This window comes from Falco punctatus (genome assembly GCF_963210335.1).
Source record: "Falco punctatus genome assembly, chromosome: 1".
NCBI classification, from domain to species: Eukaryota; Metazoa; Chordata; class Aves; order Falconiformes; family Falconidae; genus Falco; species Falco punctatus.
The window spans coordinates 124572426-124596228 of record NC_137580.1 but is presented as its reverse complement, the minus strand read 5'-3'; the positions used below and the strand labels follow the sequence as shown (position 1 = coordinate 124596228).

The window sequence follows — 23803 nt, the reverse complement described above, 5'->3', positions numbered from 1 at the left end:
CACCTTCGATTTTGCCTTTGCAGCTGCCCAGAACTGGCCCTCTAAGCGCTGTTTCACCCCACCTGCACCCCTGCATCGCACTGGGACCGGCAGGAGCAGCTTCTCTGCCCAGAGCCCTGATCTCTGGGGGCCCTGGGGGCAGGGACCTCTCCCTCACCCCCCTAAAAACAAGCGTGCAGTCACACTAGTCTCTCCGTGCAGAGTTGATGGGGAGCAGCTAGCCCAGTTCTGCACTGCAAACCTCTCCCCCCTTCCCCAAAAAAGCCTTTTCCAAAGACTTGGACTTGGGTGCTTGTCTCAGCAGAGTCCCTGACCTCTGCCATGGCAGTGCAGAGGATGAGTCAAGCATCCTGCCACGAGGAGGGCAGCTGTCGGGGGGGGAGCCCAGGACCCTTTTTTCTTTTACAGCCAGTTGGGTCTTTAACAGAACCCCATTAACAAACGTCACTTGGCAGCTGGCAGGGCAGGTGCTCCATCTCCCAGAGCACTCATCTCATGCCAGCCGGGAGTTTTCTCTCTGCAGCCACGGGCTGCCGGGGTCTCAGCACCTGAAGGGGCATTTGCTCAGAGGCTGTAGGTCCTTCCTCCCACCAGCTGCTCCTGTAAGGTCCACTTGACAGGAAAGCCAAGCGAATTTCCCAGAGGAATGCTCTCCCAAAGCCTCTCTCACAGAAGGTAGTTTTAATTCTAGACTCGACTGTTTCTCAGCCAAAGCCCTACAAAAAAACCTGTCTCCTTCCATCTGCCCAGACCCACCAGGTGCTGCACTGCCTCGCTTTGCCGGGGTGACAGTCCTGCTCGGCAGCGAAGGGGACCTGTGCTCACACAGACCCACGACTAACTCACCTCCCCGCTCCACAGCACAGAGCAAAGGGGACCTCAGCCTCCATCCCTCTCCTCCGTGGCCAACCCAGAGCCAACACGCACAACAGTCCCATTCACAGAAACCAGACTCAGGAAAGGAGCAAGCAGCTTGAGCAATTCTTTGCTTAAAGACAAAGCCACGTTGCTCTTCTTCCCGCACGATGGGCCGGCACAGCTGCGTGGGACCCGGGCGCTTGGCAGCGGCAAGCCACGTGCTGCACGTTGCAGCAGGGCGTCGCAGCCGTGTCTTTGGAGTAATCTGCAACCGAGACGTTGTCTGTTGTGATGTCCTCCAGAGCCTGGGCGTAAGCCCTGCTGACGGCAGGTAGCACTGCCTGATACTCTCTGGATGCCACGTCCAAAGGCTGCTGCTCCTGCATATCATGATCCAGATTAAAAATGAGGGGTGGCTGGTGATGCTCAGCTGGCCCAATGCTCCCATCGCAAGCCATCGCCCCTCCTAGGGAGGAAAGGAGAGAAAAACACTGGAGTCCCAGGCTGCCCAGGCATCACCTCTGTATTCCTCACCCATCTGTGATGGCTCAGTCCCACCATGTCCCAGCTCCGGGAGCCAGTGTCCTGCGGCTAGTCCGAGAGTGCTTCTGAGGCCAACAGCCCCTGCAAAGCCACCGTGCAGACACAGGTGGGCACACACTTGCCCCTCACTGGGTTTGCTCTTGCTTGAATTAACCCGAGTTGGTTTTTACCTGTCTCTGCAGGGAACCAAGAACTGCAGAAGTTTTCCCCAGACTTCACCGTCTCTAGGAGCACAGTACCTGTGGTGTAAAACGCCTTGTACTGAGCCAGCCGCAGCGCCTCTATCCCGCCGTCCTTCCCAGCCGCCCCGCTGTTGGGGTGCAGCAGAACCTGAAGGAAGAACAGAACCGTGCCTGTCAGCCCACCGCAGAGAAACCTGCTCCCCGAGACCTCCTCCCTCCCAGGCGAGACCACATCCCACCTCCGTGTGCACGCGTACAGAGACACCACTTAGCCCCTGGAGTCTGAGCAACCGACCATGAGTTTTGCTCGCTGAAAGCTCTGGTGAAACTGGGAAACACCAGCACCTCTCCTGTGCCTTCCTGGCCCCGCACGCAGGACCCCCAGCATTTACCTCCACGGACCGATTCTACCGCAAGAAAGCGATGACGAAGGTGCGGGGCTTTCAGCAGAGCAGGGCAGAGTATTTCGGAGCTGGGAGGGTCTCGGGCGCTCTGTCGCCCACCACTGCCCCACGCCATGAGATGCCCAGCTCGGTGCTGGGAGCGCTGCCGGGGGCAGGGACCCCCAGGGGGGCTGACCCACTGCCCGGGGCCGGCAGCAGGCACAAGCGGAGGGTGAGCTCAGGCGAGGCTGCACGGGTAGGTGAGGTGGTGGAACATCACCCCCGGCCCTCCGCGCCGCTGACTCACCCCGCTGCGCGGGCGCTCCCTGCCCTGACAACAGCCGTCCCAGCACCGGGAGTGGGGTGAGAAGGCAGGGAAGAAGGGAAGGGTGGGTCGAATCTCGCCCTTTCTCTCCTTAGGACACTTGATCCACACAGGACGACTGCTTTGGCACACGGGAGCGAGGAGACAAGTGACCTGGACGGTTCAGCGGGCTCATCTGTCGGATAATATCTGCCGCTGAGCCAATGGCTTCATTGAGGGATGAGTCACTTAAGGTTTCCTCCCTGGGAATTGAGTTTAAAAGTGATTCAAGAAATTTCCACTGTGCTAAAAATTAGAAACATCTGCTGAAGTTGTAGGCAGCTGCGGTGCCAAGTTTAGTAACAGCCTTCGCAGCTGATCAGCGCGGTGATGCCTTAACAGGTGCCCGGCACAGAGCCCTGCCCCAGCACACAGCACCACCAGGCACTCCGCGCAGCCGCACCGGGGCGTCCAGCCTGATCAGGATGTGGCCACTGTCTCGGGGGGCCGGTTGGTTACTCATCCAAGAAATGCCAGGATTTGTGTGTGTGTGTGTGTGTATTTCCCAATGCTGTCGGTTTCCTTTATTGCCTTCCATGGCATGGTAAATTTAAAAAAAAAAAACCAAACAAATCACCTTCTAGAATTCAGTTTAAAAATCATGTTTCAGGGAAAAGAATTAAGGGTGTCAAGTGGAAGAGGTGGTGCAATGTTAAGCCTGCTGCAAGGAGGAAACCTCTGCTACAGAGTCCCCTATGCTGACTCTCCTCAGTCGCAATAAAACAATTTTTTATTATAAAACATAAAAATATTCAAGGGCCCCTGAAGCCGAGGTACCAGGAACCAAACCAATGCATCTGCCTCCAGCCTTAAAGCTTTGGCTACACCTGGAGTAGCACTGCTGGGACGCTGCCATCTCGGTGTAAAGGCACTCAAACCGCCCTCGCTACCAACAAGCACGTTCCCAAACCTGCCTCACAAAACCCCACGCTAAGAAAATCTGTTATAATTTACTGCATAATTAAGGAGATTGTTTCCATTGAGCCCTGTCAAGAAACCGTCGCAGGTCTGCAAGCCTACTAGCGATCTGTGACTTCGTTATTTAAAAAAAAAAAAAAAAAAATAGAAAAGGGTAAAATAAAGCCTTTTCTCCCCAGAAAACCCATTGTCTGAACTCAGGGCTCCAGCCTGCTTGCACCAGTGAGCAAGCCCACACCCCTCTGCCATTGAGTTAATGGCAAGAGCTTATTTGTCCGGCACTTACACCCTTGATACACTTTGTAGGCTGCGTTTATTTTTACTGTCAGTAGCCTTCACTCAAAACAGGACCTTGGCATTGCCCCAGCCCTGCTGCCAGCTGGGCTGGTGCTGAGCACGCAGGCTGGGGCGCTGAGCAATGCTGCCCCGGCAGCTCGTGCTGAGGAGCCTCAGCCGCCCTGGGGACCCCAGTGAGGGATGCAGCTGCCGGTGGCGTGGAAACTGGGTGGCGGGGCGAGCGAAGGAACCACTTTGGGGAGGATTTGTGTCCAGGAAAACCCTGCAACATCGCAGTCAGGGTGGGTGCCGGAGATGAAAAGCAGCGAGCCGGGGGGGGGGGGGGGGGGGGGGGGAAGGGGGACCTGTGCTTGCTCCCCCCTGCCCTGCGGGGCTGGAGCAGGCGGCAGCTCTGTGTCCCCCAGGGTCACCCCATCCCGCAGCAGTGTGGGGTCACATCCCTTGGGGATGCCCACCCTGCCATGCTGCCAGGATGGGCGGGAATTGTGCGCTCCCAGCCCCATAGATGTTAATGCAAATTCACCCCTGACTGCAGCACAACCCCCCCAAAAAAAGCACCAGGCTGGGGTGATGCTGGGGAAGGCTGGGGAGCTGGCGGTGTGTCACAGCTCAGGACTTTATTCCTGTCTGAAACATGCAGGAATGGCTGGCGCAGGCTCTGCCCCTCCACTGCACCCCGACACCCAGCAAACCATTGCTCCCAGCAAACTGTAATTCCCAGCAAACCATTGTTCCCAGCAAACCATCATCCCCAGCAAACCACTGGTCCCCCCCTCCAGCACCATGTACACAGAACAGGGTTAATGCCGAGTACAGCAGAGCGTGCTGGCTGTATCCCATCCGCTTCTCCACTTTATCTCACGGTTCAGCAGAGGGTTCCATAAATACGAAGCAAATACCAAAACCCTGATGGACACAGAAAGCAAATCCAAGATCCCCGCTGGGAGCTGGCTCATGGTGCTCACAGGAGGGTGGACGTTAAAAGCAAAATCAGGCTTTATCTGTGGGACTGCTATTAAAGCCACTTTTTTTCCCCCCCTTTTCTTTTGGTTCTGCAAAAATCTTGTGCAACTCTGAGAAAAATGCACCGCCATACTGCTTGTTTTGCTCACTGCCTTTTTTAGGCTTAAAGGAGCTGTCAGCAGCTGCTATTGTATGGACAGAGAGCTTCAGGGTATGGGGCGGGCTGCCCCACTGAACATCAGGAACAAGGGGCATGTTCCCCAGCCAAGGAGCTGGGAGAAGGAGGGCTCTGATAAGTCAAGTGGGTACAACTAGACCTGAGCTGGGATCTTTTCTTTTCCACACTGACGTACCTTTCGTGGTCAGAAAGGAGACACACCATGCTGGGCACCGCGGGACTGCCGTGTCGGAAGGCAAGGCCAAGCATCCCCAGGGATGGGGTCCCCCAGGAGAGCAGGCACAGCCCTGCCGGCACGCAGGAAGGCACACCAAGCTGCACGCGTTGGCATTTTTACCTATAATCCCAGATTTATGAACAAAGCACAAAACAACTCTTCCTTAATCCAAAAGCCCTTTTACCCCGGCACCTGGAGCTCAGTCTTGGTACAGCATCTGGTTGTCCTCCTCCAGGCTGGGGTGATGATGCTCCCACAGCTCTGAGCCGTTATCACCTTCCACTTACCTGTTTTAGCTCAGAGGTGGTGGGCCCTGCTGTCAGGAGGGGGATGTCAGCGGGGGGTGGCTCTGCCTTACCTTGTGCCCCACATCCGACCACCCAAAGAGAACCGGGGACACGTCCAAGCCATCAAAGCGCCTGTCTGGGGGAAGTGCTGCCCCAGCCAGGGCCACCAGCGTAGGGAAGATGTCCAGGGTGCTGGGGAAAGAGGTGGCTTTCATCAGAGCAAGGAGCAAAGATCCCTGGAGGGTCCCCCCACGTGCACCCCGCAGCCCCTCACCCAGGGGGGCACACTGACAGCAGACGAGCGCCTCGAGGGGGGGCAGCCGCTTCCCAGCACCCACCCCAAGAGCTGAGCTCTGCACAAAAGGTTAAAACCGGCTTCAAGCAGCGCCTCGGCCCTGGCAAGCCCTCGCTTCGCACACCTCCCACCCCGGCTGCTCGCCAGGCGCTGCGGGTTCAGCCAGGATCTGCAGCTCCCGCGCCCGGCACATCCCGCACCCGCAGGGCAGGGGCACAGTGGGGAGCGGGGTGGCCCCTCCCGCCCTCCCGTGTTCCCCCCCGGGACACATGGCGAAGGCAGCAGGTCACCCTCCAGAGAAAGTGCTAGCACAGGGACTTTTTACGCCAATGACAGCAGATCCCATCGCCCCAGGAAAATGTGGTCTCGCTTTTGCATGGCGCAGCACGAGCCATCGCAGCCAGAATGGAAAATGAGAGCGGTGCTATTTTGTGCACTCCCACCAAAAAGCCCGTCAGCATTTCCACCGTAAACCTCTCGGGTTTTTCAGGGGCCTCAGCCGCAAAAGAGTGCTTGGGGCTCGTCCTTGGTCGCTTCCCAGCGTGGAGAGATGCAGGGAAGGAACGGGTGACCCGGTGTCCCTCTGGCTCCATGGGGATGCAGAGAGGGAGAGTCTCTGCTCTCCTGCCACGCACGGCCCCGGGGGCCAGAGATTGGCCGCAGGACCCCCCACCCACCAGCACGTCCCCACGGGGCAGAGGGGCTGGGGCGGAGGGGCTGCGGGTCGAGCAAAGTCATTGCTGGGGTGGGACGGGGGCCCAGCCCTGCTGCCAGCCCCTTGCCCAGCCTGGGACCAGCTCCCCTGTCCTCCAGCCACGTTGCCCAGTGGGTCCAGGCTCGACGCCAGTGGGATGGGGACAGCCTGCTGGCAGCCCCCACATCTGCCCCCCACCCCCCACATCCCGCTCCAGCAAGGAACAAGTGTCTGCCCCCCCCTGCTGCCACCCAGAGCATCCCTCCCTCTCACAGCCCACACCTCTAAAAGGAACCACCTACACGAGGGGTGACCCACAGCCCTGGGGGGCAGCAGCGCATCAGTGTGGCCAAGTGGCACATCACAGTGCTGCCCTCCCTGGGGACAAGGCTGCGGCACAGGAGTTGATGAGCCGGCAGAGCCACCATCCCTCTGCATCCCTCATCCTGCATCCCTCTGGCTGCACAACCCTTGTGCCAGCAGCTCGGGGGGTCAACTGGGGCAAGGAAATTGTTGGAGGCAAAATCACCAGGTCCCCCAACTTTGGGGCACCAGGGTACTGCCACAGTCCTGCCACTGTGCTCCTGCCACCACATTTCTCCTGCCCGGCGTGCAATGCAGCTGCGTGAGAAGAGAGAAAAGCACCCAGGGCTTAAGGGCCCCCGGTTCTCCCATTCAACAAGTTTTAATTTAGCTGCTAAGAGACGGAGAGAACAAATAAGAACAAACACTGCTGAGAGGCAGCCCCGGTACGGCGTGCTCGCGGAGACGGCCCCAGCAGCCAGGCAAGCTGGGAGGCGCCGAAAAAAATTCTGGCTCCCCGCTGCACCCAAGGCAGGGCACAGCACCTTGCTGAGGTCAGCCCAGGTCCACCCAGCATGGCAGCCCAGGGCAGGCCCTGGTCAGCATGCTCCTGGTCCCATGGGTGCTCAGCACCCTCAGGATCTGGCCCCCAGCAGGGCGCATGAGGATGCTTGCATGGTTGCAGCAAGTGGTCCCAACCCAGCAGATGGGACTGCTGGAAACTGTCACCGTGATGGGAGGGCAACATGATTGAGGGCAGAGGTGGTCAAAGATCCCCCCAGCTGCAGGCAGATGTAACCCATGGAAAAAGGCATGAAAAAATAGGGTTTTTGTCTAAGCTGGCATCAAAGCACAGGTCGTGCCAGCAGGCACATCCTCGAAGCTGGGCTGGGGAAGCTGTGCTTGCAGGGAAAGGGGAAGCGACGCCGCCAACCCCCTGCCCCGGGCCAAGAGGGATTTAATAAATAAAGTCACGCCAGTGTCCTGCTGCCAGCCCAAACACCAGGGGAAAAGGGCCCGGCAGCGCCCAGGGACGAGCAGCTGCCTGCCGGCTGCCCAAGGGGCAGAGCTGCCTGCGGCACTGCGCTGGCCGGAGCATCGTGGGCACGACGGCGGCGGGGAGCTGTGCCGGGCCCTGGCGATGGCGCGGTGCAGGCAGCCCAGGCAGCAGCACCATCTCTCCCCACACCCCGACCGGCTTGCCCAGCCTGCCCAGCCCCGTGCCGCCAGCACAGCCAGCGTGGTGCAATTTGCTTCTCCGCCACCCCACTGACCTATTTCTTCTGTGCCCTACTCTGGGTTGGGGCAGGGAAGGGCAGACGCACAGCGGGTGGTTCCGACAATTAAATATGATTAAGAAAAGCCGACAAGGCAGTTTTCTGCAGAAACCAGCGTGCAGGTGCAGGTCGGCAGCGATGCATCAGCATTTCTCAGCTGGCTTCAGCTTCCCCGGCCCCTGGGCGCACTCACCCTCGCTCACCCCTCCACCCCCCCGTGCTGGGGATGACATGGAGCCAAGGGCTGCCAGGGAGAGGCAAGGCAGTCCGGGCAGGCTCTTCTCCCAGGCCACACGGCAAAGGCTGTCACCGTTTTCATAACCCCAGGGGCAGAAGGAGGTTCATGCAGGCAGCCAGCGCCTGCCCTTGCCCAGCCCCTGCCCTTCCCGGGGGTCCCACTGGACAGAAGTCCCCCCTTGTGTGCACAGCTCTCCCAGCCACATCCGTGCACAGATGTCACTCCCTCCCCAGCTTCTTGGGCTTCTCCATCAGCTGGGGGGACAAATCTTCAACTGCCCTATCTCACATGCTTGTCCTTTGAGGGATGCCCCCAGGGGTGAAGGTGCAGAGAAAAGCCACCTGCCCTGACACACTGCGAGCACCAATCAGCCCCTGTGCCCTCCGCATCCCTCCACATCCCTCCGCATCCCTCCGCATGCCCTGCCTGAGAGCTCAGGCCATGGCCAGGACCACAGTGGTGACACCTTTCTGAGCATGAGCCATCACTTGCATCCCCCAGGACGGCTCTGTGCTGCCCCCCAGACAGGGAGGTGCCTCTCACTGATGCCAGGGCATCATCCTGCACAGCTGGGCATCACCCTGCCCCAGCTGGGCATGGCCCCCTAGCAATGCTGTGCTGTGGAGGGTGCTGGGTGTGCTGTGACTCCCGGGGAAGTACAGAGCTGCTTTCTGAGCACCTGGCGTGCAGCACAGCCCGTGCTGCCCACCCCCCAACCCCCAGGGCCCCCAGCTCTTGGGATTTCCAGCTGTCCAACCTGCTGGACCGGAGCTGGGAAATGCAGGAGATAAGGTCTTCGAGGAGATAAGCAGAATGCCTGGGCTTGGCAGTGGGGCCACAGCATGCGCAGGGGCATGAGGAGGGGGCTGCTGGCCAGGGGGACAGGGTCAGGCACTGGCCCCGCACCGTGCTGCCCCAGCACGCACAGGTTGGCAGCTCTGCCCCACGTCCCAGGGGTCAGGCCACCACCCACCCATGGTGGGGAAGGGTTGGGAGGTGAAGCCCAGCGTGCTGCGTGCACCCGTCCCCTCCGCCAGACATCAGCCACCCAGCTTAGCCTCAAACCTTCCCCCACCTGCAAAAATCCAGCGCCCAGAGCTGCCCTCAGGCCAGCTGAGGAGTAAATGGCTCCAGCTTATCTCCTGGACCATAGAAACGCCCAACACCTCCCCAGGGCCCACCAGTCAGGACCTGCTTCCAGCAGCTGGGACACTCTTTCCCAACGCCCAGCAACCCCACCCCCGCCAGTCCTGCCACCCTGACCTCCACCAGTGTGCTTCAGGGGATGGGAGGGGATGGGGCATCCCACCACGCTGCCCCCAGCCCAGGCTGTGCTCCCCCCCTGCCTTGGCTGCAGAGGAGGGCTGCGGAGAGGGGGGCAACGGCTGCACGGGAGAGCAGCAAGTGCTGCATGCGGAGGTGCAGCTGCCGCAAGGAGAGGTGCAAGACCGCTGCAGCAAGGGCCCCTCCACGCCACCCTCCGCAGCGCAGCACTCCCAGCCAGGCGAGCAGCAGCAGCAGCCCTTCCTCTCCGCTCTTGCTGGAAACAGCAAAAGTCGCTCGCTACCTCCCAGCCCGGCCGCATCCTGCGCCGATTGCGAGCGCCATCTCTCCGGCCAGCCTTTCCCAAAACCGCACCCTCCTCCACATCAAGCCATTCACAAACCACAAAGCCTAAGCCTGCTTCTTGGTGGAGAGAGAGAACATCGTCATCTTTTAATTATCGGGAGGCACTCGGCCACCGCAGCCAGGAGGCACACGGAGCCCGGTGGCAGCGAACGCCAACCCAGCAGCCTCACAAAAAGCCCTTTCAGCTCCTCTTTGCTGAAGCATTAAGTCTTACGGGCTTGAGAGAGGACAAAAGTACAGAGTCTGGCACAGGGCAGGCAATAACCAGCGCCGGCAGTTGCTGCGGCCAAAATCCAGATTGTCACCTGGGTCACAGCGTGGGGACGGTGGGTCCTTCCAAACAGGGGCGCAGGGGCTGCCCCACGCGATCCGGACAGGCCCTTACCTGAGCAGAGCCTGGCTCGTCCGCTTGGCAGGGATGCGGCCGGGCCAGTACGCCAGCGCCGGCACCCGGTGCCCTCCTTCCCAGGTCGTTTGCTTCGCCGAGCTCCCACCTGCGAGAGCAAAGGGCAGCGCTCAGCATCCCGCTCGGGAGCTCTGCGGCGGTGGGAAGACCTCCTGACCCCAGAGTTTCCCCAGGAATGGAACGACTCGGCGGCAGAGATGGAGTAAATGACCCCAAAGGAGGATGGTTTCGCTGGAGAGGGAGCTAGGCCAGGGGAGGGGAAAGAGTTACAGGAATTTTTAGAAGAATTAAGGACAGGGGAAAGAAAGTGGGCTCCGTTTGACACTGCTTTGTGTTTCTCCTCTGCTCCAGCAAGAGCTGAGAAAGGCAGCCATCTGCCAGAGCTGCCACATTTCCATCCACTTTTGATGTCAGATGAGAATATGGGGCAGGCGGGAAATGTAGGAATTTATGCCAGAGGCTGCCAACGGCCACGCAGGCAGGGTGCTGCTCTCCATGTGGCAGAACACCAACAGCCCCCCCAGCCTGCTGGAAACCAGCTTCATTAAAAATACCAGCCTGCTTGATAACCCTCCCGCTGGCTAATTAACCTGTTAGCTGTTTCCCTGACACCACCCAAAATGCCCTTGCTCTGCCCTTGGGTTTGAGGTGCATGGCACTGGGGGGCTGCCCAGTCCCTTCCTCCACCTGGGATGCTGAGCAATCGAGGTGGGGGTGCTGAGCACCAAAACAGGGGTGCTGAGCACCAAAATGGGAGTACCGAGCTTCAAAATGGGTGGAAGGGTGTTAGAGAGCCTCTGCTTTGGCTGTAGCCCAAAGGGCCCCAGGCAGCTGGGGGAGGGAAGGGGCTGGGAATGGGGCAAACAGAAAATCCCAACCGGATTCATCGAGCAAACTTCCCAGGCGCAGCCTTTGTCCGGCCGCCTTTCAGCGTGCGCATGGCAACGGCGCTTGCCCAAAGCCATTTCCTCCGGGCAGAGCCAAGAGCGAGGCCAAGTCCCCGCAGTGGCACGGCCACCCCACACTCCTCCGAGTCCCTGCACTGGTCCCCACGCCAGCCCGGCCTCGCTGGGCATCACTGCCTGGTGCTACGGGCTGATCCTGCGCTCCCAAGCGATGCTGCTGCACCCACAAAGCCGGAGCAGAGGAGGACACGTAGGGCACGGACGCTGCGGCACGAGGAATAGTCCGGGGGAAAGGTTTCTGACCCCACTGCCCATCCTGCCGGCACGGACCAGGCACTTCCCCAGTCCCTACTGCTCCCACCCAAACTTTTGGTGGTTTCCCACAGTGAACATCTCTCGGGGCCTGAAGCGGTGGGACACAGCCAGCACCAGCATCTCTTGTGGCTATTGGAAACTTCACAGCGCTTCTAATGCGCATCACGCACGGCTTAAGCGAGGTGCCTCCCCTGCCTTTGGACACCCTAGGAAATTATAGCAATTACAGCAATTAATATCAATCCCCATCTCTGCAAGCATATTAAATAACTCATCCTCCCAGTAAGGCAGCTGCGTTTCAAGGGCTTTTCCATGCACGCTCAGGGGTCTCCTGGAAGACACCGCGTGGGTATTTCCCTCCAGCCACCTGAGTGCCTCTGGCCGGGCAGGATGCTGGAGCTGCCCAGGAACATTTTGGGCAATAAAAGGGGCTGAAGCACCCCAAACCCAACCAGGGAATTTTCTGCAGAGGGGGCATGATGCAGCCCTGCTGCTGTGGGGACTGTGGAGGCCGTGGCTTTCCAGGAAAGCTGAACTGAGCATCCCCGTGCTGGGATGAAACCCCTGGTCCCAATCCCACCACGCACAGCAGATCCTTAGCACAGGGACACCGGGTCTGGAGCCTCCAAAACCTGCCGCAAAACACACCCAGCACCACATCCCTGAAACCTGCACCTCCGTCCCGGCACCTGCCCTTGCTGGGCTCCCGGCCACAAGGCGGGAGACGGGTTTTCAGGGCAAGCTGGGGGCTGTGGGAAGCTCCCCAACCAGAAAAGGGGGACAGCCCACATGGATGTGCTGCTCTCCCAGCAAGGACCAACTCCAGTGACCACCCAAAATCAATGGAAAACATCCCTGGAATTTGGGTTGGACCCTAAAAGTAAACGCAAAGGTATGTGGAACATAAGGAGGAGTCCCCAGCAGCCCATCCCCCCCTGCCCTCCCGCTCCTCAGGGGGCTCTTCCCCACTGGGGGACGATACCCCCGGGATGGGCTGGCCCAGCACCCTGTCCACCCAGCACCCACACCAGCAGGCGCTGGCAGCATTAGACCAGCCGGCAGCAGACAGTAACAGCAGGCTGGCTTTCAAAACATCCGTGCAACGAGCGGCCCAGGGATTTCAGAAGTCACCCGTCCCAGCTGGTATTTGCAGCCAGCTCCCAGAGCCCTGCCAGCCTGACCTCCTCCCAGCCCCCCGCGATAGCCAGGGCTCGAGGGCTCGGGGTGTTTTCACAGGGAAAGGCTGGAAAGGGGCCGTGTTTTCCTAGCTTTGTTCCCGAACACTGGACTGCCTGTACCATCTGCTCCAGCTTGTGACTGTTGGTTGCTCAAGAGCAACCCAGGTCGTCAGCAGAGTTTGTTTACTAAAAAAAAAAATAAATTAAAAAAAAAATAATAAATTAAGGTTACAATTTCATCCCCGGGGCCAGGCGAAGGGAAGTGCTCTGGGAATGGGAAAGCCAGCCAGCCCAGCGGCAGCGTTTGCCCAGGGAAGTGGCCACGGTTGCATCGCCTGGGTGTCAGGAAGCGGAGGAGGAAAGAAGCGCGGCCGCCCGCGGCCCCTCCACCGCTGCTCCCTCCCCGCTGACCCCGAGCAAAGAGGGGAACCGAGCCCGGCGCGTTTACACTGCGTAATACAAGCAGAAGTGGGAAATGCCTGACTCATGCATGCTTCTGGCTGCGCTGGCTGAAACAAACCCACCAAGCAGATGGCTTGGCCGGAAAAGGAGGAAAGGCAGGAAAAAAAAAAACACCACCAAAAACCCCAACAAAACGGTGGAGAGAAAGAAAAGCAAAGTCCCGCGGCACTGGGAGGGCAGCCGGGTACTCTCCTCTGGGTGGGACGGGGCCGGGGACTGGGAGACCCCACTGGAGCCGACAGCCCCTGTGCTTGGGCGGTGGGAGCATCCCATCTCCAAACCCAGCCCCTGCTCACTTCAAGCTCTGGGGTAACAGGGACCAGGAGGGCTCTGCACGGCCCCCCCCCCCCAACCTCCCCCGCAGCAGTGGTTTTAGGGGAAAACTTGACTGCTTGAAAGAAAAGAATAAATAATTATTCTGGGGTTTCTTCAAGGCAACGCAGGCCAGGGCAGCAGCCAGCGGAAAGGCTGGTGGTGAAATGCTCCCCATGTGCCCCTCGATGGGCAGTGAAGGGCTCTGTGGAGCAGCCCCCCCAGGACAGGGACCCCCACCACACTGCGGGGTTACCTCGCTGCCTCTGCCAGGCGCCCAGGAACGGCCCCAGGCGCCCCGCCAGCTCACACTTCTGCGCCCAGGGGCCATTGTCACCTGCAAGAGAAAGAAGCATCCCTGTGAGCGACAGTGGGACCAGGGGGCTGAGAGGGGGCACCTCCGCAACAGGGGGTGTGCGAGGACAAGTGACCCCTCCACCCCTCCTCCCCATCCCTGTGAAGATTTCCCACATTAGCAACAGCAGCAGGTTTATTTATTTTTATTTCTAAAAGCTTATTTTGAAGGGCTGTGGCTGCCTGGGTGCTAGGTGGGGGGCCGGAGTGGGGCTGGGGCGTGGGGGGGGCGGCTGCCACCAGCTCTGGGTGGTAATGAGCAGTGGAGCGGTTCCTGTTGTCAGGAGCAAGACATCCTCATTAGGGAGGCTGCTCAGTGAGAGCGGATTTGGGCTTCTTAATGAATGAGGATTTGTAGTTTAATTAGGCACAGCCCTGCTGGTTCAGCCCTGTGGCCCAAGTGAGGTGGCGGGGTGGGCACCCAGCTGAGCGGCTGCAGCCACCCGGGACCCCCATCCCCATGGGTGATGGCCCTGGGCAGCTCGGCTGCAGCTGCCCCTTGCTCCCCATCTGCAGAGCATCGAGGGCAGGGGACAAACATGGGTGTCCCCCGCCGCCACCCCTGCAGACCCTGGTGCTGGCGCTGGAGCACCCCTGGCATCAATCCCAGCCCCTGCAGCTGGCTGTCTGCTGTACCTGCGAACCACAGGAGCGTGCTGCCCTTTCCGTGGCCGTCGGCGACCTGCTTGATCCGTCCCACCAAGGCATCCATCTCGCGCAGGGCGGCTCCGTAGATGCCCCTGCCCGAGGCTGGGGGTGGCGGGGGGACCCCCAGCGGGACGTGCATATGGGCCAGCGCCAGGTAGAGGAAGAAGGGGCGTCCGCTGTCGCTGTGTAGGGGAGGGGGGAAACGTGTTCAGCCGGCTCGGGGAAGGGGAAGGCGATGGCAGGTCACTGGGGTGGTGGCACTGCCGAGCCTAGGGACACAGACACAGGCGGCCCTTCTTCCCGAGAGCCCCACAGCCACCCCTGCTCCGTCGCAGCTCCCAGGGGAAAACCCACCCTCTGGGCACCCACTCCCTTTGCCGGAGGGATGCTTGGCCCGGCGTGAGCCACTTCTGCCTAAAGCTCTCCCCGGTGTCCCCTCATTGCCAGCTGTCCTCCCGCTGGGGATGGGTTTGCCCCTTCCCCCCCAGCAGCGTGCCGGCCGCCAGCCCAGCACCCCGCGACGCTGCGCCCGGGCACCCGCTCGCCTCCCTCCCCGCTCTCACCGGCCCGTCTCGGCCCTCGCCCCCCGCCCAAGCGCTCGGCCCCGCCGGTGAGTTCAGCGGAGGATGAGCAGCAGCAGGATGCCCACGCTGACCCCGAGCGCGGCCCCAGTGCCACCCAGCAGCCCTGCACTGGGAGCGCGGCACGTTCCCTTGCCGTGCGCTGCCCCGCTGCCTGTTTGCTTTTAAATCATCAGAGGACACGTCCTGTTTTCTTGTTTACAGCTATATTTATCTCCTCCAACGAGGCCTGCTCTTCCTCAGGGACTTTGGAGGGGAAGGGTGGGATGGCAAGCGGTGGGGAGAGGCCGGATCCCGGGGACGTGTCCCAGCCCGCGCACGCGCCCGGCTCCGGCCACCCCATCCCTGCCTCCAGCAAGCGCCCAGGGCCCTCCGACAGGCGTTTCGGCACTTCCTTCCTTCACCCGTCACCCACCTGGGGATGGAAAATGAGTAAATCCCATCCCCACCCGGAGCAGCCGCATCCTTCCCCAGTGGCGCTGGAGCCCTGTCAAAGGGCTGCGTCCCCCCAGCACCCTGCCCAGCCCCTCCAAGACGCTGGGGTTCAGGGGGTGCTGGCGCACCCCTTGCAAATCGCCGCTGCAAAAGGCTATGTGGCACCTTTTCCCTAGAGATCCTGGAGCAGGGAAAGCTGCTTCCCCCAGCTCACATCCCACCCAGGAGCACCGCTCCAGCATCCAGACAGACTCATGACTGCGGTGTTCAGCTGAACACTCCGCTTGCCTTTCGCACCGACATTTCAGAATTCTCCCCAAAATTGAGCAAACATTTAATCGATAACTAAAGACAAACATCCCTGACTTTTCCTCCCCTGTTCATTGCACTCTTAAGTGTCCCGAGCAGAGCCAAGTCTCACTGCCACGAATTGCTCAACCTTGACACGACTAGTTAAAAAAACACCAAGATGACAAATCCGGTGTTCTTTTGTTGTCCTGTAATGAATGAGTCAGGCAGAGGAAAACTGGAATAAGCCATCAAAGAGAAGGAGAGAAAAGGCAGGCACCTGCTTAATCCTGTTCTCCGTGAACGCAGATAACCCCAAGATACTTCTGGGAGTTTAAAGGTTTTTCCTATTAACCCGGAGCTCACGCACTTAGTTTCACAGCCTAACAGCTTCCTCGCAGCACGGAGGGCTGGGGGGTGGCACGGGAGGAGTGACCGCTGGTGCCCTGAGCCTGGTGCCCCGGTACCCTCCAGCCCTGTTCCATGCACGCATCCTGACCACGCGGCCGGGCCACACTGCACCTGATTCTTGGTACCATAAACCATAGCTACTGTGCATGCAAAACGGTACCCAGGCTTATGAAGAGCCATTTCCCCGCCGGCTATCCCCTGCCCAGCCCTTCATTTGCCCCCATTGCACAAACCCTTCCCCAAGCACACCCACAGGACCCCCCCACCGTGGCCCTCCACTGGGCCTGTGTTATCGCTGGATGCAGGTGCGGGATGGGCTCGGACACGGCTGCCCAGCGGCGCTTCCCCTCCTCGTGCTGCGGGAGGCATTCTGCAAAGTCACAGCTCATAATCCGCTGATAATAGGGATTAAAATTACACAACCCATCAGCAGGGCTTTGGGGTCATCATCTCGGAGGAGCCACTTTGCTCCTCAGGGAAGAGCGTGCTGGGGCTCCTCATCTCCCTGTGCGGCTGGGGAGGGCAGACCCTGAAGCCCAGGGATCCCGGAGCGCTTTATCCTCAAAATGGATTGAACCCCACGTCCGGGGTGGGTTTAAACACCTCTGGCTGCTGCCCTGGTCCCACCACTGGAGCGGCTGTGGGCACCCGCTCCCATGCCCCTGCCTGCACCCACAGAGGCAGCCCCGCCGCCCGGCACAGCCACCCGGCGGCCACCTCACCCCATGCCACCTAGAGTGGCTAATGCCACTAGCCGGGATCTCGTTGTTACCCCCAGGAAGGAGGCACAGCCCAGCTCCAAGGCTTTAATCTTCCTTGTAAATGGCAGTTTGAAAAACACACGATCCCTTTAGAGGAGATGCACCAAAAGGCTTCCGCAGCAAGCCCTGCAGGACACCGGGGACAGCCTCGGTGGCTTCTCCCTCCTCCAGCGGGATGGGAAGCTGAGCCACGGAGACACCAGATCTGCTCCCCAAGAACCATGGGGCAGCACCCGTTCCCCCCAGCATCCCACCAAGGTGATGCAGAAGACTCTTGCAGTGACCCACAAGCTCTCCCGGGGAAGGGGACCGCGGCGGCATGTGGCACCTCACCTTGCCTGCCGGATGAACCGCGCCGCCTCCTCCGCGTAGCGCGCTGCCAGGCTGCTGAGGTTGACGGGCTGTTGGACGATGGTGATGTTCTCGAAGAGAGGAAGGGCGATTTCTGCGTAACAGTCCTTCCTCACCACCCTGCTGGGAAGAAGCCACCCCACGCTCATCACCGGAGCGGGGACCAGTGTGGCAGCAGGCATGGAGCCTGCCTGCTCTCCTGGCTTTGCAGAAAGCCGAGAAGCAGAGAAGGGAGCAATGCCAATGTCCCCATGTCACAGGGTGCTCCACGGACTGACCCACCTCCCCCACCTGCACCCTGCTGCGGGGTGCACAGCGGGGAAACTGGGTGCACAGAGCATAAGGGGAGGTGACCACAGCAAAGGGCAGCTCCCCAGGCTGGGGACATTGGTGCAAACACCGACGTCCCAGTGCTGGCACTCGACCCCCCTACACACCCCCATACCTGGCAGTCGTGCCATGACTTGGGCAAGGCGGACAGGGTGGCAGGTTGTAGCCGGGGGTGTCTGTGCAGCCCATGTCATGGCTGTAGGGGATCCCCAAGTAGTAGTCAAATCCTGAGGAGCAAGCCAGGGTGTCAGTGGGGACAAGGCGGCCACGGGGCACTCAGCCCGTCCCTGCTGGCACAGCCCTTACCACGGAAGCTGGGGTGATGGCGGCCGTGGTGTCCCAGGTGCCACTTGCCTGTGTGGAAGCCACAGAACATCATTTCAGAGGTTAACACAACTACAGCCGCCACCAGCCATCACCCACGAGGTGCCCGCAGTGCCGGGGGCTTTAATCTAGCAACAAGAAAGGCTACTTGTTTGTGCTGGCCACGTTTCCAAAATTCCTTCTTTTTTTTGCAGAAACCCAGAAAAAAATGCGTAAGGTATCTTGTGCTTGTGCAAATTGGCTGTTTCCAGACTTAAAAGGCTCTTTCATGTGTTTTGGTTCAGAGATGACTTTCTAACCCCTCCCAAACCACCTTCATCCTCCGACCTCCAGCACATGCTTACTCCCACCGAATGCATCAATCCAAGAGGGAGAACTGCAAAAGCTACGGAAGAAAGGAGAAACCAAGGGCTTTTCTGCCAGCACAATATGCACAAGCCACAGGAGCAGCGTTGCAAAGGGTTCACGACCACCTGGGGCTCGCGCAGGCTTGGGGGGGTCCACGGCCACAGGAGGGGTCAGCAGTATTGACCATGCTGGCACCAGCGGCATCACATTGGCGTGGGATGCAGGACAGCAGAGCTGCCGCGCACAGCCATGCTTGTGAAGGAAAAGCCGGTGTATTCCTTGTGGGGTGAAGCAATTAGAGCCTAAATGGATAACTGGGGAGGGCCTGACTTTCAGGCAGTATTGCAGGTTTGGAAATGAAGATTTAAGCTTGGGATTGCAAAACCTAAGGGCAATGTGCAAAATCCAAGTGGGATATGCAAAATCTCTCCCACATGATCCTTTAGACTGCCCTTTAGTTGCCAGCATTTTACCTAACTAGCCACGGTACCTCCTCTGCAAGGGACAGACACGGGCATCTTTGTGTTTCCCCTTCCCACCACCTCCTGGCCCTGGGTGCCCTCTCGGCACAGCAGGTGTTACCTATAGCCCCCGTGCTGTACCCAGCCTCCTGCAGGACCTCAGCTAGGGTGGTCTCATTCAGGGGGAGGCCACCGACCGACGTGACGGCAAAGTTGTGGGTCACCCCATTGCGTGCACCAAGGCGCCCCGTGAGCAGGGAGGCGCGGGATGGGGAGCAAGTGGATGCAGCCGAGTGGAAATCCACGAACCTAGAAAATGAAAGGACCCTTCACTCGCAAGCCCCTGCGTGGTCTAACACTGCCACATCCCTCCCTGCTCCCCTGCCCGCCTCCCCTTCTGCCCCATGGATGAGGGTCTGGAGTGAAGCTCGCAGTCCCAGCAGAGATGGAGGGACCTGCACCCCAAGGTACCGGGCTCTGGGCACCCTCCCTGTGCACCCAAAACCATGTCCATGAAATCCCTTTGCCTGCCAGTCCCATGGGAGTGAATCCCCTTTGCTGCGGGACGGAGTAACCAAGGACGCTCAGAGAGGGGAGACAGATGTTACCTTGTCCCTTCAGCAGCCAGCTCATCCAAATGTGGGGTCTCCTTCGTCTCTGCCCAGTTGGCCCCTAGATCCCCCCAGCCCACATCATCTGCCAGGATGACGATGAAGTTGGGCTGCTCGTGTGCCACACAGGGAGCCAGGAGTCCCGCCAGCATCATGACAAGCACCAGCACTGCCCACGGAGAGGGGCTCCCCATGGTGCCACACGTCCCCTCCCACACACGCCAGGGCACCAGGGTCTTCGTCTTCCCCAAACTCCCTCCGCTACATCCCTGCAGAGGCAGCTGAGCTCTCCACGTGCCCCTGCGGCGATGCAAACGTCCCCTCCGCAGCGCAGCTGCTCCCGCACGGCCAGGCCAGGGGCTGCAGGTCTGGGTTCTCTCCCTTGGCTACCAACCAAGCTGCAACGTTTCCTCTGTCTTTCACACCCAGGCACAGCTGATATTCCTGAAATTGGTGCCAGCAAAGGTGTTATTCTTAGAAGTCAAAAACACCCTTTGAAGTCACTGTCACCCTATTTTTAACTTTCCTTCCTTCCTGGTAAATATCTAATTAGACACCAAACCAAAGTGGTATTTTCCCCTCCAGAAGCGTGCTCAATCCACGGCAGCAACTCCTCTCCCCTCACTGTAGCTGCAGGAGGATGTTTGTGTCCGAAAAATGGCTCTTTCCCTGCAGACTGCGCTGCCCTCCCTTGCTTCAGGCGGATAAACAACTGCTGTGGTTCTGCCAGCGCCTGTCAGTCCATCCTTCACCTTGCACGGCTACAGCATCCCCTGTGCAAGAGAAACAAGATGCAATCAGGACCTGCCAGAGTGCTCCTGCACCCCAGCCCAGGGCAGGACACCTTACCCAGACGCCACGACTTTGCCTTTGAAGTTGTATTATATGCTGCCTGGCTCACCATGGCTCAGCTGGAAAGGACTGGAAAGGACAAGTGTCCCTTTCCTGCATTCACTGCTTGGGCTGGGATGGTTTCCCGCGGTGCTGTCATCCCTGGGGAGCACCACTGCTCCCTCCCACCCGAGCGCTGTGGGGTGCACAGCACCATGGCGGGGAATATGCAGAGCTTTGCCAGAGTTTGTAACAACTGACAGGTCTGTGAAGCTCCTTTTTGGGATGAAGCTCTACTCACGCTGCCCCACTGCTGCCGGGGAGCCAGGGCAGGCAGCGCTGCCGGCCATCGGGCACCAGGAGGGAGCCGCTCCCAGAGGCAAGAATGCAGAAATCCAGACAAATCCCAAAGGCAACAAACCCCAGAAATACCCACGCTTACAGGTTTAAGCACATATGGCTGCTGCAGGCAGGATTTGGCCTCCAGTAGTGGAGAGGTAACAAGGACAAACACCCCAGAGACCGCTGGTGGAGATGGAGCCGTGAAACACGACGTCTTACAGAATCATAGAACAGGCCACCTTGGAAGGGACCTCAAAGGATCATCACATCCAGCCTTTTGTGGGAAAGGGAGCCCAGATGAGATGACATAGCATCCTGGGCACAAAGTTATAGCCAAAGGGAGATGAAGCTGCAGGGATGTGCCAAAACCTCACCGAGCCCAGTGTGAGGAGCTTGCACAGGCCACGGGATGGTGTGGGGACCTGCGCCTGGGTGGGGATGGCCGGTGGCCTGTGGCAACCAGCTGGGACCAGCGCTGTGGCAGATGTCCCCAGCTGGTACCAGCAACCCTGGGGGAGGCACATGCCATGGAGGATGCAGCTCCCAAGGGATGGTCCACACAGCCAAGCAGGACATCTGTGAAGACAAACTGGGAAGGTGAGGAGAGAAGGCAATACTGGAAAACAAAAGAGGAGAAGACAGGAGGAGGCAGGAGAGGGAATATGATGAGCCCCATCTGTAGGCCAAGAGGTTTGTAGCTGGCAAAGCAAATTATTCCCAGGTTTTGCTGTTCGCATCTTTAAAAGCTTTGAGCTGTCACCTCAGATCAGCAGCTTCAGGACCGTCAGTGTAGCACTGCAGTGATCAGGGATATGACTCCATTCATAATTCATAGCCCAGAGCATCAATTTATAAACTTCCATCCGAGGGCCCTGAAATTCTCCGTGCATTAATTAACGGGGACGGGATGCGGTGGGTCAGCGAGCTGAGCTGTGGGAGGGGGCCGAGCTGCGGGAGGGGGCTGCACAGACCTGCCCAAACAAAGCACGAGCCAAGTTCCCATATTCTGCACCATAACTGCAAAACCACAGCTTGTCCCTCATGCCCTGAACTGCCAAACAACAAGAAGAATTGCGATCAGGCATCTGGACATGTAAGACGACGGGTAAGTCATCTTTATTTTCCCATTAAAAATTTCCTTTGCAATTTCTTTGGGTGTTTGAAAGGAGCAGCCCTGCTTTGGTCCGACAGCCCTGCTCAGGGGCTGAGCCAGGCTGGACGGAGGAAAGCAGAGAACTGAGCCACCAGCTTCACCGGAGCAGCATGGATTAACCCGGACATGGCCCAGGGTGACCTCAGCCCCATCTCAGCCCTCTGGCTGGGGCTCTCCACAGGGCGATGGAGCAGGATATACCCACCACTGGAATTAGTTTGAAACTGGTTTCAATTGAGGGAAAAAATCAAGTGACAAAGTTCAGCTGAGCCGCAGGTAAACCAAGGCAGGTGATGCTCATGCTTAAGCTTACCACGTAATCACCCTGGGGCACCGGCAACCAGCAGCTCCTGAGCCCCTTTGCCAAGCTGAGCCAGGTCTCCCCGCCAAGCCCAGCCTCTCTAAGCACCCTCCTCACAGCACCATGCTGGACTCCATCCTGTCCCTGGTGGAGTGACCCTGCACGGCGCACTGTGCACCAGGGATGCCCCATTGGCACCTGCAGCCACCCAAAAAACCAAGCAAAAACCCAGGGAGCCAAACCCATGTTCGCCCACAAACCTCTGCCCTTTCCATTTACACTGGGGAGGGATGCCGGGATGACACGGCTAACAAAACCAATCAAACCATTTTCAAAGGATGCTCTCTCTGAATTGCAGGGGAAAGTCACCCGGGGCTGAAAGGTATGCATTAGCGTCAGGTGAAACCTCTTGATCTTGATGCCCAGAGGCCATTTGAAGAAGAGGTGGAACATGACCCGTGGGAGGTGGGATGTGCTGGCACGGCTCTTGCCAGGCTCCTGCAGAACCATCCTCATCCACCGTACACCCAAACCCCGGCAGAGTGTGAGGCCACCCCTTGGCATCAACTCCAGCGCGCTGGCCTCTGAGCTCCTTGGTGGAGGTGCCTCTCTGTCCCTTTTCACCCGAACTCCTGGGCGAGTGCCGGCTGTGCCCCCATGGCATGCTGTGCACACCCTCCGGCAGTGCCAGGGCAGTTGGGGGAACCTCCCTGTGATGAGCCCCGGTCCCCACCAGGCCACGACCTGCGCTTCAGCAGCATCTCTGTTGCCCTATAGCTTTGCAGACCAGACCCATGCAGAGCTGGAAGGACCACCTTTTAGCTATTTTTGACACACACAGCCCCCCCAAAAAAAAAAAAAGTGACTCAGAAGAGATCCTATGGCAAACTATGGTGGGAGCACGGTTGCTGTGGCACCTCACTGCGTGCCAAGCAGGAAATACTGCACTGGTGGTTCCAGCTCCATGAATTACCCGAGCAGAATCAGGCCCAGGAACCAAGGCTTGTGGATAACCGGCACTGGCACCACGCTCCTCACCGCGTGGCACTGGGCTGTGAGTGCCAGCACCGCTCGGACAGGGTGCTGTGCGCCTGGGCTTCACAGCACCCACCCTGTACCAGGGAAGAATTAAATAAATAAAGGGCATTTTTAGCAAGCCAGACAAGGCAGTTCACAGAAAGACAAGGGATAAGTCAAAACCAGATAAACCAGTTCAGAAAAGCCCCAAAGCCTCTCCAGCCAGGGCTGCTCGGGACACCCCCCCGGGCTGGCCTCAGGGCAGGGGAGGGGAGATGCCCCCTCGGCTCAGGGATGCCACCGCCGGCTGTACCACCACTGAGCAGCCACGGTCACCCACCCAGCACTGGGAGTATCTGTCATGTATTTATTACACATTAACCAGAAGTTTACAAATCTTGGGGCCAGCACGATCATTTTCACATTTTTCACATTCTTTTGCATTTTCACGCCTGCCTGGAGAGCAAAGCAGCAGCCGGAGCCCAGAAAAACCTGCCACCCTTTGAAGCACACCCGGCTGTGCCAGCTGAGCCGAGCGGCGGCCTGCCAGCACCGGGGGCTCGCACCCCACTGGGGTGTCACAGCTCTGATCTCCGGCCCAAACCCGTGCCACTGGCCCTGCTCTCCTGCTGAAAACCCCAGCAGGCATCCCCATCCCCAGCAGGCATCCCCATCCCGGCTGCCAGGGGTGAGGAGATAAGGATGCAGCGGGGGGGGGGGGGGGGGGGGGGGGGGGGGGGGGGGGCGGGTGTGTGTGTGAGAAATTTAAACCAGAGCAGGCACCCGCTGTTATCCCACAACCACCCCCCCGGGGTCCCAGCATCGCCTCTCGTGCCAGCTAGGGTCAGGGAAACTGAGGCAGGCAAGCAGAAGCAATCGCTCGAGCTGTGTGCTGACCCCACGGTTGCCCAGTGACCCACGACGGGGACGTGCCCCCATGGTGTGGCTCATGGCGCTGACCCCCACTCCACAGGGGGATGCCCAGCCACAGCCCGGAGGGGATGGATGGTGGCACATCCTGGCAGGGATGGCCAGGCTTCCAGGGAAGGGGA

General features: G+C 59.5%; 1 protein-coding gene across 6 annotated transcripts in view; it reads right to left on the bottom strand.

The window, feature by feature from the left end:
- Positions 1-957: 957 nt before the first annotated feature.
- The window catches only part of ARSG (arylsulfatase G), a 27093-nt gene continuing 4247 nt past the window's right edge, over positions 958-23803 (bottom strand). For 2 of the 6 annotated variants that reach the window (XM_080395483.1, XM_080395484.1), the window contains 11 exons: positions 19105-19880; positions 18618-18805; positions 17670-17717; positions 17479-17590; positions 17016-17156; positions 14195-14388; positions 13461-13541; positions 10012-10120; positions 5262-5382; positions 1641-1731; positions 958-1324 (listed from right to left, as the gene is read on the bottom strand). In XM_080395483.1, the coding sequence (XP_080251609.1) occupies positions 990-1324; positions 1641-1731; positions 5262-5382; positions 10012-10120; positions 13461-13541; positions 14195-14388; positions 17016-17156; positions 17479-17590; positions 17670-17717; positions 18618-18805; positions 19105-19301 (1617 nt within the window). In that variant the 5' untranslated portion in view covers positions 19302-19880 and the 3' untranslated portion in view covers positions 958-989. Of the gene's footprint in view, positions 1325-1640; positions 1732-2403; positions 2534-2888; positions 5024-5261; positions 5383-10011; positions 10121-13460; positions 13542-14194; positions 14389-17015; positions 17157-17478; positions 17591-17669; positions 17718-18617; positions 18806-19104; positions 23476-23803 lie in introns of those variants that run through there. The other 4 variants (XM_080395485.1, XM_080395487.1, XM_080395488.1 and 1 more) reach the window with 4 other exon arrangements.